At 36.2% G+C, this 17,148-nt stretch overlaps 1 protein-coding gene across 13 annotated transcripts in view; it reads right to left on the bottom strand.

Moving 5' to 3' along the window:
* The window catches only part of C2CD6 (C2 calcium dependent domain containing 6), a 122,139-nt gene that overhangs the window by 62,870 nt on the left and 42,121 nt on the right, over positions 1-17,148 (bottom strand). For 8 of the 13 annotated variants that reach the window (XM_072741009.1, XM_072741003.1, XM_072741006.1 and 5 more), the window contains 3 exons: positions 16,690-16,756; positions 14,637-14,680; positions 13,260-13,616 (listed from right to left, as the gene is read on the bottom strand). In XM_072741009.1, coding sequence (XP_072597110.1) covers positions 13,260-13,616; positions 14,637-14,680; positions 16,690-16,756 — 468 coding nt within the window. The remainder of the gene's footprint in view (positions 1-13,259; positions 13,617-14,636; positions 14,681-16,689; positions 16,757-17,148) is intronic. The other 5 variants (XM_072741010.1, XM_072741011.1, XM_072741013.1 and 2 more) reach the window with 1 other exon arrangement.

Genomic DNA, 17,148 nt, shown 5'->3' with positions numbered 1-17,148 from the left:
GCATCCCAAGGATAAATCCCATATGATCATGATATGTGATCCCTTTAATATGCTATTGGATTCAGCTGGCTAAGATTTTGTTGAGAATATTTGCATCTATAATCATCAGGGATATCAGTTTATAGTTTCCTTTTCTTGTAGTGTCTTTATGTGGCTTTGGTACCAGAGTTATGTTGATCTTGTAAGATGAGTTTGGGAGTTTCTTCCAATTTAATTTTTTGGAAGACTTTGAGAAGGATTTTTATTCACTCTTCTTTAAGTGTTTGGTTGAACTTATCAGTAAAACCATCTGGTCCTGGACTTTTCTTTGTTGGGAGGGTTTATTAATCTTCTTTCTCATTTGTCTATTCAGATTTGCCATTTATTCATGATTCAGTTTAAGTTATATGTTTCTAGGAATTAGTTTATTTCTCCTAGGTAATCCAATTTGTTGGTATATAATTGTTCACAAGAGTTTCTTATGAATCTATGTATTTCTGTGATATCAATTGTAACATCTCTTTCAATTCCAATTTTGAGTCATCTTTCCTTTTTTCTTAGTGGTTCTACCTAAAGATTTTTTACTTTTTTTAAAAAAAGATTTTATTTATTTATTCATGAAACACAGAGAGAGAAGCAGAGACATAGGCAGAGGGAGAAGTGGGATCCTTGCAGGGAGCCCGATGCAGGACTCAATCTCCAGACCCAGGATCACACCTTGAGCCAAAGGCAGATGCTCACCTGCTGAGCCACCCAGGAGTCCTAGATTTCTTGTTATCTCTTTAAAAACCTGCTCTTAGTTCCATTTAATTTTTCTGGTTTCTACTTATTTTTTTCTCTGATCTTTCTTATTTCCTACTTTCTGCTAACTTTGGCCTTAGTTTGTTGTTTTTCTAGTTCCTTGAGGCATAAAGTTAGGTGCTTTATTTGCAATTTCTCTTTTTTTCTTAATATAGGCATTTATCACATGTTTAATTGGGTCAAACTGTGGATTTCTTTTTTAGCATATGTTTATTTCCTCTCTTGCATCTAGATTTTCCTGTTTCTTTTTCTTCTTCTCTTTCTTCATCTCCTACTCCTCCTTCTCCTGCTGCTTCTCTTTGGTAAGACTATTTCTCATCTAATTCTATAATACCAGTCTAAATTGGATATCAAAAGTAAAGACAGGGCACCTAGGTGGCTCAGTTGGTTAAGTGTCTGATTTCTGCTCAGGTCATGATCTCAGGTCCTGGGATTAAGCTCTGCATCAGGCTCTCTGCTCAGCAGTGAGTGTAACCCTTTGCAGTCAATTAGTGAGCACATATGAAAGCTGGCTTGATTCTACAGGAGTGGGAAAAAGCACAGAAACTTGAGCATTCAATTCTGCCCTCAGGGAAGCCAATGGAAGGCTGTCAGCACCCATCCTGGCTTTACAAAATCAAGAGAATGCATACAATCTTAAGAATTTGCCCCTCAAAAAAAATTGCCCCTCCCCACCCCCCACCACCCAAGAAGGAACAAATGTTGAGCAGACTATCCACTGAAAAGGTCTAAGAAAGCCTGAGAATCCCTGCCAAGGCTGACAGAAGCTATTACTCTCCCTAAGCCAGGCAGTAAAAACTGGAGGAGGTGATTGCTTCTGCACAGAAAATGAAGCAATCAACAAAACTAAAAGACAACCTACAGAAATGAAGAATATATTTGTAAATGACATATCCAATACAGGGTTAGTATCCAAAATATATAAAGAGCTTATAAAACTCAACACCCCAAAAACAAATAATCTAATTAAAAATGAGAAGACATAAAAAAAAATAAAAATGAGAAGACATGAGACATTTCTCCAAAAAAGACACATGATTGGTGAACAGACGCATGAAAAGATGCCCAACATCACTCATCACCAGGGAAATGCAAATCAAAACCATAATGAGATATCACCTTACACCTGTGAGACTAGTTAAATTAAAAACCACAAGAAACAAGTGTTGGCAAGGATGTGGAGAAAAAGGAACCTTCTGCATTGCTGGATATGTAAACTGATGCAGTCACTGTGGAAGACAGTATGGAGGTTCCTCAAAAAATTAAAAATAGAACTACTCTGTAATCCAGTAATTGCCCTACTGGATATTTTCCCAAAGAATATGAAATCATTAATTCAAAGAGATATATGTACCTTATATTTATTGCAGCATTATTTATAATAACCAAATAATGAAAATAGCCTAAATGTCCATCAATAGATGAATCGATAAAGATGTGAGATATATAAAATGGAATATTATTCAGCCATAAAAAATAACGAAATCTTGCCATTTGCCACACGTGGATGGATCTGAAATGTATAATGCTAAATGAAATCAGAGAAAAATAAATATGATTTTACTCATATGGAATTTAAGAATTAAAACAAATGAATAAAGGGAAAAAGAGAGACAAACCAAAAAACAGACTCTTAACTATAGAGAACAAACAGATGGTTACCAAAAGGGAGGTAGGTGGGTGGATGGGTAAAATAGATGAAGGTAATTAAAAGTACACTTATCTTGATGAGCACGGAGTCATATATAGAATTTTTTTTAAAGATTTTATTTATTCATGACAGACACAGAAAGAGAGAGAGGCAGAGACACAGGCAGAGAAAGAGGGAGAATCAGGCTCCATGCAGGGAGCCTGATGCGGGACTCAACCCCTGGTCTCCAGGATCACACCCTGGGCTGAAGTCGGCACCAAACCGCTGGGCCACCAGGGCTGCCAAAATTTTTTAATCATATTGTACACCTGAAACTAATATAACACTGTATGTTAATTATACTGGAATTAAAATAAAATTCAAATTTAAAAAAATTAAGTGTAATAAGGAATCCACTTGGTCTTGAGAAAGAACAAACGAAAAAAGAAAGAATGAACGAAAGAAAAAAGGAAGAAAGAAGGAAGGAGTAGCACACGAGATGAGCACTGGGTATTATACTATATGTTGGCAAATTGAATTTACATTAAAAAATTAAAAAAATAAAATTAAAAAAAGAAAGAAGTTATCCAGAAGACAAAAAAGAAAACGAATGAAGAAAGTGAAGAAAGCCTATGTGAATTATGGAGTACCATCAAGTCAAACAATTTACATATCACTGGAGTCCCATAAGAACAGAGAGAAAAGGGCAGAAAGTATATTTAAAGAAATGAATGAAAAATTTCCAAATTTGGGGAGAATTTTGGACATATATGAAGTTCATAGGTCTTCAGAGAAATTCAACCCAAAAAGATTTTTCTAAGACACACTGTAATAAAACTTCCATTATCAAAGACAAAGAGGGTATTTTAAAACAGCAAGAGAAAAACAATTCCTCACATACAAGAGACCCCCTATAAGGTTATCAGAGAGACCCTGCCAGCCAGCAGAGGACTACATTCAAGTGCTGAAAGAAAAAAGCCTGCCAACCAATAATATTTTACTCAGCAAAACTGTCCTTTGAAATGAAATAGACTTTCCCAGAGAAACAGAAGATAAGGGAATTTATCACCATTAAACCTGCTTTTCAAAAAATGCTGAAAGTAGTTCTTCAAAATGAAATAAAAGGATGCTAAGAAAAACATATGAAAATATAAACCATACTGGTAACAGTTATACAGTCAAAATCAGAATAGTCTAACATTGTAATATGATTGTATATTATCACTTAACTCTAGTATAAAGGTTAAAAGACAAACTACTAAAAATAACTAATAATTTGCTAATGGATTCACAGTATTAAAAGAGGTAAATTGTGACAAAAGAATGAAATAGGACCACTTCCTTACACTATACACAAAAATAAATTCAAAATGGATTAAAGACCTAAATGTGAGACATGACACCAAAAAAAAAAAAAAAAAAATCCTAGAGAGCACAGGCAGTGATTTCTTTGACATTAGCCACAGCAACTTCTTTCTAGATATGTCCCCAGAGGCAAGGGAAACAAATGCAAAAATACACTACTGGGACTACATCAAAATAAAAAGTTTCAGTGCAGTGAAGGAAACAATCAACAAAACTAAAAGGCAGCCTACAGAATGGGAAAAGATATTTGGAAATGATGTATTTGATAAAGGGCTAGTATCCAAAATACATACATAACTTATAAAACTCAATGCCCAAAAAAACAAATAATCCAATTTATAAATGGGCAGAAGACATCAATAGATATTTCTCCAAAGAAGATATACAGATGGCTGACAAACACATGAAAAGATGCTCAACATCACTCATCACCAGGGAAATACAAATTAAAACTACAATGAGATACCACCTCACACCTCTTAGAATGACTAAAATCAACAACACATGAAACAACATGTGTTACCAAATATGCAGAGAAAAAGGAACACTTGTGCACTTTTGGTGGGAATACAAACTGATGCAGCCACTGTGGAAAACCGTAGAGAGGCTCCTCAGAAAGTTAAAAATAGAACTACCCTATGATCTAGCAATAGTACTACTGAGTATTTACACAAAGAATACAAAAGGATACATGCACCCTGATGTCTACAGCAGCATTGTCTACAGTAGCCAAATTATGGAAGCTGACTGATGAATGGATAAACAAGATGTGGTGTGTATATATGGGTGTGTACACACACACACACACACACACACACACAGTGGAATATTACTCAGGCATACAGAAGAGTAAAATCTTGCAATTTACAATGATGTGGATGTAGCTGAAGTCATCCGACTGGACTGAAAGTAATACCATAACCTGGAAAAGTATCAACCAATTACCACCAAAGATGTCCCAAAGTCCGATGCTAGGAGCAGGTGGGATACTTGTAATATAAGCTCTCCTATCACAAGACAAATGGGTCAACATTTGGCAGGAATCAAGTTGGGCATGCAGTGGCAGCCTCTAAACTTCACCAAAGTTGACTACTTTGGGCCCAGCTATGAAGGTGGGCAGTATCATGAAAAATCCAGGCAATAATTGTGGCAATCTGCAGAGTAGAGGCTAAATCAGCAGCTTGATTCCAGCTAGTCTCACTAAGAACATGCCTTTATTGATCACATCTACAGAAGTGACCCAGATGGTTATTTTCATAGTAGCAATTTGGTTCTTAGTTTGCAGCCCCAAAGAGGAGTGTAATCCAGCAGTCTGTGGTTTTCCAAATGACAAACCAGGCAGCTAAGCCATTGACAATAGCCCAAAAGTAAGTAAAAATATAACAAGACTCTTAAGAATAGTACTGGACAGAGTTCTGCCCAACAAAGTCAGGTAATCATATCCATTATTGCTTCTGCATACCTGGCCCTTAAACAGCCACAGTAACTCACTGACACCATCAGGTTTCAGCTTAGCTGAACCATCAATGAACTTTGCCTAGGCATTTAGGGCCACCTCTGTGAATCCGGGGCTCCACTGAGCCATTGACTTTGCTTCAGGTGCCAAAATAGGGGATAAGTTTAGGGCCAAAACCAGTGGCTGATACTTTTCATGCAAAACCAAAAAGATGCTAGGACCAAGTCAGATGTACCTCTTAACATACTACTACCATTTGGCCAGCAAAATCTACTGGTTTAGACCCCACTCAAAGCATGCTGAATGCCTAAATGAGGTATATACAGTCTCTCATACCCAGAGTTAAAAAAAAAAAATGCTGAGCATCCTTTGGGTGACAGGTAGTTGAAGAGACTGCCCTTTTTCTTTGACTGCCAAAGGAACTGAGTGCTGTGAATCTGTCCAGAGTCCCAAGAGAATCTACTTGGCAAGCAGACTCTTGGATTTTTCAGGGTTTATCAGCTACCCTTGATGGTCAACCAGAGCCAATGAGATGGAGGCTTTTGACTTGCTAACCAACAGAACATCTTTAGAAATCAGAGGGTGGAGGCACTCACATAAATCCTGATCCGCCACCCACCTGTGGCAAATGACAAGAACTTTTGTACCTGTGGCAATAACCCTGAGTGGAAGACTGTCTTCTGACAAATTAGTATTTACAGTATAAGCATGCAACACATTAATTTCATTTCATAAGGTTAGTAATGAGAACTATAACAGTATATTCAATCAGCAGTGAGGGCCCTACCCATAAGGTCACTCTTAAGTTTTTCCCCACTGCAACTTTTGCCCAAACCCAGTCAGTTGATTTCAGGTATCTTTTCTCCTCCTATAACACAAACTCCCCTGCATGTTAGTGGCTACACCAGCCAAAATCAGGAGATTGTTATTTCCAAAGTAGGAACACTGGAAAAACAAGGGTGTGAGGAAGGCTAGCCTGTGAGGGACATCTAGAGCAATTAGAAGGCTTTTGGTTTTTTGGTGTTTTTTGTTTTTTGTTTTTTTTTAGTAGGCTCCATGCCCAGTGTGGAGCCCAAAGCGAGGCTTGAACTCATGACCCTGAGATCAAGACCTGAGCTGAGATCAAGAGTCAGATACTTATCTGACTGAGCCACGCAGGTGCTCCTAGAAGGCAAGACTTCTGCTTTATTTTGGCACTTTACCTTATCTCAGGGTTGGTACCCCCTCTTCCCTCATACACTGCCTTGCTTTCAGAGTGTGCCTGGGCTCAGTAGCTCAGACCCACTCACTGGTAGAAAGTAGCAGGCTAGTAAGTACCCTGGCTAAGTGTGAAAGTCATATGCAAACTGGCTTCATCCTTTGTCAGTGGTATGGCAAGGGTGGTACTGGCAGCGTACAAGACAGCATACCAAGTGCCATCAGTCTTGTGTAGTGGATACAGTTATAATCACAATACCTGAAACAGCAGGGATATAGAGGAAACAATTGGATTCAGAGGGATAACTCTAAGTCTCCAACTTCATTAGCAAATTCACTGGCCATATAGGGATGTGGTATTGAGATAATGCAGCTTTCCCTGCTGCTTTAAGTCCTCAATGAAGGCTGTGATTTCCCCTTTCCTTCTAGGATTCTAGTGTGTTTCTGTTAGACCATCTGAAAGAGCACAAGGAGACAATTTACAATCTGAGTAGCAATACATGTCCCACCAGCACTTCTCTACCTGTAGCTCTGTGGAATGGAGACAGATAAGTACGAATATAATAGTTCCTACTACATATTCAGATGTGGAAAACAACAGTACACTGAACTTCCCTAAAAAGACTCATCCAAAAGGTTATATTAGTTCCCTTCCCCATTGTGAACCCTGCCCAAATCCTGCAAGTTGAATCCAACTAAGTTTTCCTTCCATAGGTAGAGACTTGTACATTCATAACCAACAAAGCCACAAACGGTTGGGTCCCTACCCTCCCTGAAATTCCCCCAGAAAACTTCAATGGCAGTATAGAACCTTATATCCCCTTTTAGGGACAGGGAGATCTTGGCTCCATCTTTAATCATGTTTCTCTTTAAAGCCTTTAGGATGAGGTTAAGAGGGAAAGGAAGTGTCATGGGGTTCAGAAGAAGGCAACTCCAGGCCATCTAACAAGACTTCACGTTTATTTTCAGTTTTGAGTGGTGTAGCAGCAATTCATAGTTCAATCAAATGAACTTCTAATGTTGCTGGTTTACCCAACACTCTATATCAGGCAACAAGGTCTTCATAGCTTACACCTTTATTTCACCTTTGGGAATTATTTGACTTGAGAGCTGTAGTCACATTCCTTCTGTATAGGTCCATGAGGTTTGTTGTGTTGTCAGGTAACTAACTTGGCTTGCACAGTAGTGACCTACTTAGAGGAGTCCACTTCAATCCAGGGCATCTGCTGTCCCGTTACTATGATGACATCTCATAAATTCTTCCTGGCTTCAACATCAGGGTTAAAGGAGTTTTCCAAGGCACCAGAGCTGACTTCAAGAATTTATATTTCTTTGGGTCCGTTTTTTGGGTCAGTGGATCACTCTCATCAGCTCTGTGTACACAATCAGGGCAATAAATGCCTCCAAACTAGTCACTACCTATTATGGTTTCCACCAGGGTTTTTCTGTCTCAGGATAATCTCCCCAAGAGGGCCAAACTGCCTTTTAGTAGCCAGAACTCATGATAAAAAAACTCAGATCTCTTACTAATTGTTTTGGAATGTATGTAAGATTATCACCATATACTGCAGCAGTACTTAGCCATGAGATGGCCCAGTCATTGCCGTCCTTCCTTTATAGGTATCACACAGCCGGCATCTTCATCTCCCAAGAAAACCAGACAAAGTTCTAATGATTTAGTTGGTTTCTATCCATAACAGTTATAAATTTCCATCCTCTCATCCTCAGTATAGGTAGGCACCACCGTAACTGTTGTCAAAGAGCAGAATCTTCTGCTTACTCAGGACTGATCTTAGTAATAATTATTAACATAGGACAGACATTGAGGGGGATCATCAGATTGGCAAGGAAGTCTCCCTATCTGGAGGATAATTAGCAACAACCAGGGCACTGTTCACACAGCTGTTTCTAAGCCTACTTCCTAACTCTTAACTTATAACCATCTCTCCAATAGTCTAGAATAAAGGACTGTTTATTACCTGATCAATCATACTATTCGGTCATCACTTTCCACCAGTTCCCATGGGCTTACTTTAAATGCAACTGATCAGACCACAAGGTCCCAGCAGTCCTTCATCTTTCAGAAAGCCATGTTTGTCAATAACCCATCTTGTCACCAAGCTGTCAAGAATGTACCCTGCTTGTAAGCTAACTAGTTAGCCTGCCACAGTTTCATGAAGGCTGATAGAAGAAATGAACTTCCTGGGTCATAAGCTAAAGTTTATTACTCACAGCAACCACATTAGCCAGAATATAAGCATTTTTACACAGTTCCTCAAGCCCAGATTCCCAAGATAATACAAAGTGGATAAAATAACAAGATTACATGCAATTAATAGGTGGAGTCATGGAGCTCGGGCCACTCAGCAGAAGCTATAGATATGAAGGAAAATTCATTGCCAGAACCACAGCACCAAAGCAGGTACAAAATATCATCATGAGACTAATAATGTCTACCTGTGGAATCTCTGTATATATTATAAGTCATGCGCCTCATTGCATGTAATTAATAAAAACCACCTAGTCATAGGAAATGCAAATTATTTTAGTACTTTTAAGGCTAATAAACCACCTAGCTCTGGCATACCAAATATCAGGCATAAGGCAGAGAGATTAATTCCACACTCCATAAAATATATAATAAGGGCTTGATTATGTGTATGTCCTTGAGTTTAAGCTTCTAGTACCTACAGTAAACTAGGATTAAGGAAGACAGGGAATTGTATAAAGAAAAAATTGGTGATTGCCAAAGGGAGGAGTGGAGGAAGGAGAGATTGGGGAAAGGGATCAAAAGGTGCAAACTTCCAGTTATAAAACAAGTAAATCATGGGATGTAATGTACATCATGGTGACTATAGTTAACATTGTATTGCCTATTTGAATGTTCTAAGAAAGCAGGTAGAGCTTAAAAGTTCTCAGTACAAGAAAAAAAATCTTAAGTATGTATGGTGACAGATGGTAACTGGACTTATTGTTGTGCATATAAATCAGAATGTATATACACATCAAATCATTATGTTGTATACCCAAAACTAACATGTCAATTATACTTCAATTAAAAAATATATTCAGGGATTCCAAAGCAGTATTTTTAACTAACCAATTCAATAAGTATATATTAAGTGTCTGTATGGACTCACTATTCTTTTTTTTTTCTTTTAGAGAAAAATATACAGCTTTATTCTTTTTAATTTTTTATTTAAATTTGATTTGCCAACAATAGTATAGCACCCAGTGCTCATCCCATCAAGTGCCCTCCTTAGTGCCCATCACCCAGTCACGCTATCCCCCCACTCTCCACGTCTTCGGCAACCCTGTTTGTTTCCCAGAGTTAGGAGTCTCTCATGGTTTGTCTTCCTAATTATTTTACATAGAGCCTGCTTCTCCCTCTGCCTGTGTCTCTGCCTCTCTCTCTCTGTGTCTCTCATGAATAAAATAAAATCTTAAAAAAAAAAAAACAAAAACAGCAACCTATCCAGCCCAAAATGATGAATCATTATTGGAAATCCCATTCCCTTTTACCAAATATTAGTTTTCCCACTTTTCTTTGAAGCTAGAAGTATTCAAGTTACATAATTCTAGTCAATGAGACACAAAATCTACTGGGGGTTGATTGGGTAAACTTTTGTTTCCTTGTAGAAATAAAAAGGGGCAAGTGCAAAAGAATTTAATTGTTCAACCCCTACATTCTTTGTCCTGCCTTGATCTATATATGATGCCTATGATTGAAGCAAACATCCTGTGATCATAAAGTGACAAGCATGAGCATGAAAAAGAGGAAAGATAAAAAGTGTCCTTGAAGACACTGTTAAGCCATTGAACCAATGACAGAAATCCCAGTCTCGTGACTTCATTGATTGGGTTCCAATGGCCTTGCCAGGAAAATGCGGTTTCAAGGTCAAGATCACAAAGGTGTGACTGTAATATCTCTTGTTCAGACTTCAAAAAGATTTAAGGTAGTGTTTCACTGACTCATTCAGCTAAACAAAAAATATTCTAAGTATCTTAGGATGGCTTGTTAGATTATCTTTGCTGGATAGGAGACCCTCTAAGATTCTTATGGATATTGTACTACAGCACTTTGGCTTTCAATCAAAGGTAAATAGTGGCCTGTCTTAAAGATATTCAAGACTGCAACAGTTGGCTGTTTGCATATCCATAACTGTATATACAAAAAGCCTACAAAATCTTTAAGAATCATAGCATCTGGGACAGGAATAGAGACAACTTAAATGGAAAGAGGTTTTTGAATTCTCAATTTTCTACGGAGAATACATAGGCTTCAAAGCTACTCAATTACAAATATAAGCTCTTTTTCGTGGAAAAAAAAAAAAGATAAAGCCAAGCCCCAAGGGCAGAGGCAAGAGCTTCGAAATTACTACGGCCCATTCACTGACTGTTGTATGCTTCACTTTCCCCTTCTTCCACACTTTGGAAGATAAGTGCCTATCTGTTTCCCTGTTCCTTACTCACCATGTATATAGGACACAGGTAATTTGTCTTTTCAATTCACAGATCTTAAGATTGAGAAGAGCCATATTCAAGAAGCCTCATCTACCTGGATCTGATTTAGATGCTGAAAATCTATACTTCAAGCCTAAGCCTGATGCAGTAATAGCATCAGCCAAGGATCTTAGAAGGGGAGTAAGTATAGTCTGCATGTAGGAGGCACATGAATTATTCGGGGGGTAGAGATAGTTAATCTATGGTGGTTAATCTATGGACCTTGCATTAGTTCCAAGCCTAAGTCTTAAGAGGACTCGAAGCTTCTGGTTTTGTATATTGGAAGCCCCAAGCTGCAACATAAGAAATTGAGCTGCCCTGCTAGAGAGGCAGCATGGAGAAAGAAAGAAATAATCCCTAAGGTTACATAACAGTGGTGGAGGGAGTGGGAAGAGATACATCAAACTAGATATTCATGCATCTCAACCAAACCCAGATTTACAGCTGTCCCCATCAAAGTGTAAAACATGTATGTGAACCTCATGAGTGTTCCAGCCTAACTGAGCTCCTAGATGATTATGAGCCTACCCAACATTAAGTGGAACAAAACTTCCCAGCTGAGCACAATCTTATAGAGAATCTTCTAAAGATAAGAAAATGATTATTTTAGGCCACTAAGCTTTGGAGTGATTTGTCATACAACAATAAGTAACTCACTTATCAAATGAAAACTGAATATTTTGGAAGTCAGACTCGATAGAGAAATTAAAAGGCAAACTACAAACTATGAAAAAGTATGTGTCATGAACATACCACTGGTTAATATCCTTATAATGAAAAAGAGCTCACTGTGAAACTTCAACCTAATCACCAAGTACTCAACAGAAAACAATGGACAAAGGACATGATCTGTTTACTCACAGCAGGGACAATCAAAATAGCTAATAAGTATGAAAAAGTTCTAATCATTATTTAAAAGATCATTAATATTCAAATACTATTGGTGAGAAGGTAGAATGGTAAGATCTTTCTAGAGAGCAAATCTGCCAAAGGCCATCTCTAGAAATACATGAGGGCATAATCACAGATCCAAAGAAACAGCTACAGAAAGGATGTTAATTTCAAATCGAATATCCAACAATATAGAAAATGTTTAAGGAAATTATTAAGTATCTATATTTGAGGGTATTCTACATCTTCCAGGTTTTTAAGAAAATTCAGGTAACATGCTTATAATGTCAAGTTTTAAAAAGCACAATATAAAATTATTTATATAAATACATATATACACACATATTATTTTGATCCAAGTTTTTAAAAATAAATGAAAAATATGCTTATATATAAATACCAAGGCTGAAAGGAAATAAAATTGTTAAAAGTGGCAGTAGGATTATAACTACTTTTGTCGTCTGTGCATCTATTTTCTAAATTTTCTATAACTATTATTTTCACATTCAGTAAAAACAAGAATGTTATTCTTTATAAGTTACACTGGTTAATCTACTTAAGAATAGTTCCCCAACTGGAGATATTTAATAAAATTATCTTTTGGAATTTGGGAGAGAATTTAGAAATGACCTGATATGATCTACCATTCAACAGATGAGAAAATAGATCTAGAGATTTAGGTGCCCAAGCTTGTTGAAGTATTCAGAGGCAGAACCTTACTTAGAATTCAGATTGTTTATCTACTGGCCAGTACACATGTTTACACTCCTTTAGGAGCTACCTATAATAGTGATTCAAACAAGAACTAAAGATCTAAGTAGAATAACTGTCATTTTGAGAAAGGCTTTAACCCTTTAAACTGATATTCAAATCATTCTCATTTTAAACTACACAATTATTTATAATAATATACCATTTCCTATAATAGCTTTATGAATAATTTCCACTGAAATAACTTCTCAAGATTTTTAAGTTTCCTATAAATTTACAGCTTGTTATTGTTGTTACACTTTCAGCTGAACTTTATGCCCACCCATGAGACTATTTTGTACTACAGGTATTTCACATCACTCTGCTTTTCCTTCAAGAGTTTTTTCTCCTCACTTGACGAATATAAGTAGGGTAGGAATGTTTAATATACTTAGACATACTTCCATTGGAGACTTTTGAATGTATTTTCAATTTATTTTTTTTTTAATGAATTATTTTCTCTAGTCACACTTCTAATACAAGAGCAGCTACCTTTAATTCAAGGTGTTCCTCTGGATCTTGGCTTTGAGACCTACCTTTTGATTTTGAACCTGGGGAAACTAAGCTTGTGCTCTTCCTCCTAGCTAAGCTTAGACTGTTGCTTTGCCAACAATATTCTGCTGGAGATGAATCTAAGTTCCTCCTCTTTATTTTACCTGGATATATAAAGCTAGTGTTCATCTTTACCTCTGATGGAGATGAGTCTGTTTTTAAAAGGCTTGGATATCTAGCTTTCAATTTTACTTCTGGTGGAGGGAACATATTTTTCATTTTTCCCTCTGGTGGAGCTTTTGATTGGTATTCCTCTAAAGGTAATGTTTTGTTGTCCTCCGTTATTGTCAGGACTGGAACAACAGGCAATGGAGTTTGCTTTGTTGACTCATCTGTTTGCTTTGTTGACTCATCTGTTTGCTTTGTTGACTCATCTGTTTGCTTTGTTGATTCATCACATTCAGGAGCAATAGCAACAGCATCTGAATTATCTTGATTTGACTCGTTCAAAGGTGGGAGAATCAAGTCGTTCTTATCATCATTATCTGGCAACTAGAAAATAGATCAATAAAGCAAGCTACCAATTAATCATTACTGACTAGAAAATATTTAAAACTAATAAAACTTAAAATCATTTGTACCCTTTTATCAGTTTTCATGAGAACTTACCTTCAATATTTGTCAATTATTACATTCTTTATTAAAAGAGTTAAACTCCACTTGCCTGAAACTAAGGACTATAGAATATTATTTCATTAAAATAATCACACTGCTTTACAAAGCAGTGGTTCTCATGTACTCAGATTTTATAAATCAGCAATATCTCAAAAAAATTGAAGAGTCTAACATTTTGCTATTATTATGCTACACCAATATATCATAAATAAAGAAAACTTTAGGGGCACCTAGGTGGCTCAGTCAGTTGAGTGTCCGACTCTTGATTTCAGCTTGGGTCACAATCTCAGGATAGTGGGATTGAACCTCGTGTCAGGCTGTGTGCTCAGCTGGGAGTCTGCTTGAGACACTCTCCCTCTCTCTGACCCTCCCCCCACCACAAACTTGCACCTGTGCTCGATCTCTAAAATAAAGAAATCTTTAAAAAAAAGGGGGGGGGAATTTTAACAGCAAAAGAGCACAAAGAAAATATCATAAAATCAAACAATATTATATGAACTCTATTTTTTTTTGCATCTATTTAAATATAGATTATAAACCCACAGAGAAAGTAAAGAATATAGTTTAGTCTGTGGCATCCATTTCTAAGATCATTGTGCAAAATTTTATGCTTTTATTTTTACTTGTTACCCCCTTTCACTTTGTCAACATCTTTTGTTCCCATCTTTGTATGTATTTTTAAATATTACCATTTTATGCTGTAATTTCCCCTTTAATAGTGTAATATAACTTAAGTAAATAATGTAATTGTATAGATACAGCCACAACACAAATAACCATAAAAACCTGAAGAACTTCTTGGGTGCTTTTTTCCCATCTATACACATATTTATTTACAAATGTTTCATTCCTTTATAAAATAGTGACTATTAGAAGTTCTCTTCCAAGTTCCCTTACCTCACTTGGAACAGCTTCAGCTTCCTCCTTTATAAAAGGTACATCTGTTAATAAATTAATAGAAGTATTTTATCATATAACATTATAAAACAATAAATATATTTATATATATGCACACTAACAAAATACTATTTTAATTTTTCTCACCAAGAACAAAGCAATTTAAATCAAAGCAGTTATTCAAACATAAATACTATTTAGTAAAAACAAGCTGAGAAATCTCTGGGAAGATGGAGTGATAAATTAAAAATCATGGAGATAAAATGAAAACATGAATTAAGTAAGATTTCAGATCCATCAATGTAAGAGATAAAAACAGATATATAGTGTCTTTTGCTACAAGTCAAGAGGAAATAAAATAAATCCCAGATGGTCAGTGATAGGGTTGGGATTGGAAAGAGAATGGAATAAAGGTGCATATGACCAGAGAAAGTAGGACCATTTGAAAGAAAGCTGGCTGAAGCACTTGAAAAATTTTCCTAGAGACATAAAGAATATACATTTAGCAAGTAGAAAAGGAAAACCTAAAAGGAAGAAAGACGGAATAAAAAATTGAGATACAAAAGAATGTGTTAAGTCTAGTATAAAACAAAACTTATTTTGGTCACTGTTAGTTGTGTGGCTGTGGTCAGCTTAGCTCATTTTCTGAGCTTTGGTTTTGTCATATGTAAAATAGGATAATAATGGCTTATCTTACAGGTAGGATACAAGTCTATGTACAATGTGAGCAGCAGTATGGTTAAATGCTGAAGCTCTTGGGTCAAACAGACTAGGTTCAAATACAAACCCTACCAGTTAATGGCTGTGTGACTTCTGAGTGGTTAAATCTGTCTGATTTCAGCTTTCTCATCTGTAAAATGTAGATAAATAATAATAACACCCTCAATTGACTGCTGTGAGGATTGATTTATATAATCTAGGTAAAGGCCTGCAACACAGTGATCAGTAAATGTTGGGAGAAGCTGTAAGAAGTATAGGAATACCAGAAAAAAAGAAGTCACTAGACTTGAAATAAACTCTTTGGATAAGAAAAATAAAGTTGGCAACCAACAGTGAGTGAGGGGGGTTAGCCTCGACTCTCCAACTTTGATACTGAAGATGGAAACTATGATTCTCCTAAACCTGAAAATTGAACACTTCAAGGTAAAGAGTAGGCTAAAGACACATAGCTCTGCTAGGCTGGTTGATCCTCAGACGTTAGGAAATGAACATATCAGAGGCTGAGGTAGCCAGGAGGTAGAAGTAGGGAAATAGAGAAGTAACTTGTAGCCCAAGTCTTATAACAATAAATCCTTATTCCACACCTGCAGAATCCAAGATCTTGCAGATAAAGTATTATGCATCTATTTTAACTTACTTTCTTTTTTTATTATTTATTTTAACTTACTTTCAATGAATAGTCTAACAAATTTTTTAAAAGACTACCAAACAATATCTTCTATTACTTTACTAATATGTGATAAGTTCTCAAATTTAATGCTAATTGAATTTCCCGTTCCCTTCTCTCTGTTTGCCTTCCTTTCTCATACACAGACACACACTTCTACTAAAAAGAGACCAAAACCTCTACATCTACTGTTTAAGAAAAATATCTTTTTCATAGATCATAATTAAGATTTAACTTTTTTTTTGTCCTTAAACGAGTAAAGGAGTATTAAAACAACAACAACAACACCTGGGTGTGTCAGCTGGTTTTGGCTCAGGTCATGGTCTCAGGGTCATGAGATCAAGTCCTATGTCAGGCTCCACACTCAGTGTGGAGTCTGCTTGAGACTCTGTCTCTCTCTCTCTGCCCCTCCCCCTGCTCACACACTGTATCTCTCTAAAATAAATAAATAAAAATCTTTTTTTAAAAAAAAACCTCTTAATTGGGTCTCAGTCTTTTCTTTGGAGTGTTACAAAATAAACGCTATATACTAAAACTATAATGAGATACATATTTCCAACAAAAAGTGAAATCCACTTAAAGCAAATTACTAATTTTCTTTTTGTGATACAACACTACCCTCTTTTAAATTATCTTAATAATAAATACAAATGTGAATTTCTCAACCTGATGTTACACCATTTTCAGGCTCCTTTTCAAATAGGCTTGCAAGTAACTCACTGGTATCACTTCCCTAGAAATAAGAAAAAAAAAAAAAAGAAAGATTTTGGAGAAATGTTTAGAGAGCTATTTTGCCTTTATAACTTCTTCTATTACCTTCTGTAAAATTTACAGAAGAATGTGGTTTCATGAGAAAAACTGTCCATATAGCACTATTTTAAAGAGAAATATACCCTGGCTAAGAGTTAATGTTCCAGGGAGAAGCTTTCCAAAAATTGATAGGGTATTTGAGTAACAAGTGTGTAAGAGAAAAAGATTATAAGTTAATAATATCATAACTTCAAAGGATAAAAGAAGATATCCCCAAAAAATAAATTACTTTTTTATTGGAAAACATTATGGCCTATAAGCTGCAAAGTGATGTGGATCTTTAAATATATTCCAAGAGGAATTATAAGGTAGGGT

Source organism: Vulpes vulpes, chromosome 16, assembly GCF_048418805.1.
Source record: "Vulpes vulpes isolate BD-2025 chromosome 16, VulVul3, whole genome shotgun sequence".
Classification (NCBI taxonomy): domain Eukaryota; kingdom Metazoa; phylum Chordata; class Mammalia; order Carnivora; family Canidae; genus Vulpes; species Vulpes vulpes.
The sequence above is the reverse complement of the archived record's forward strand: the minus strand, read 5'-3'. Positions and strand labels throughout refer to the sequence as shown.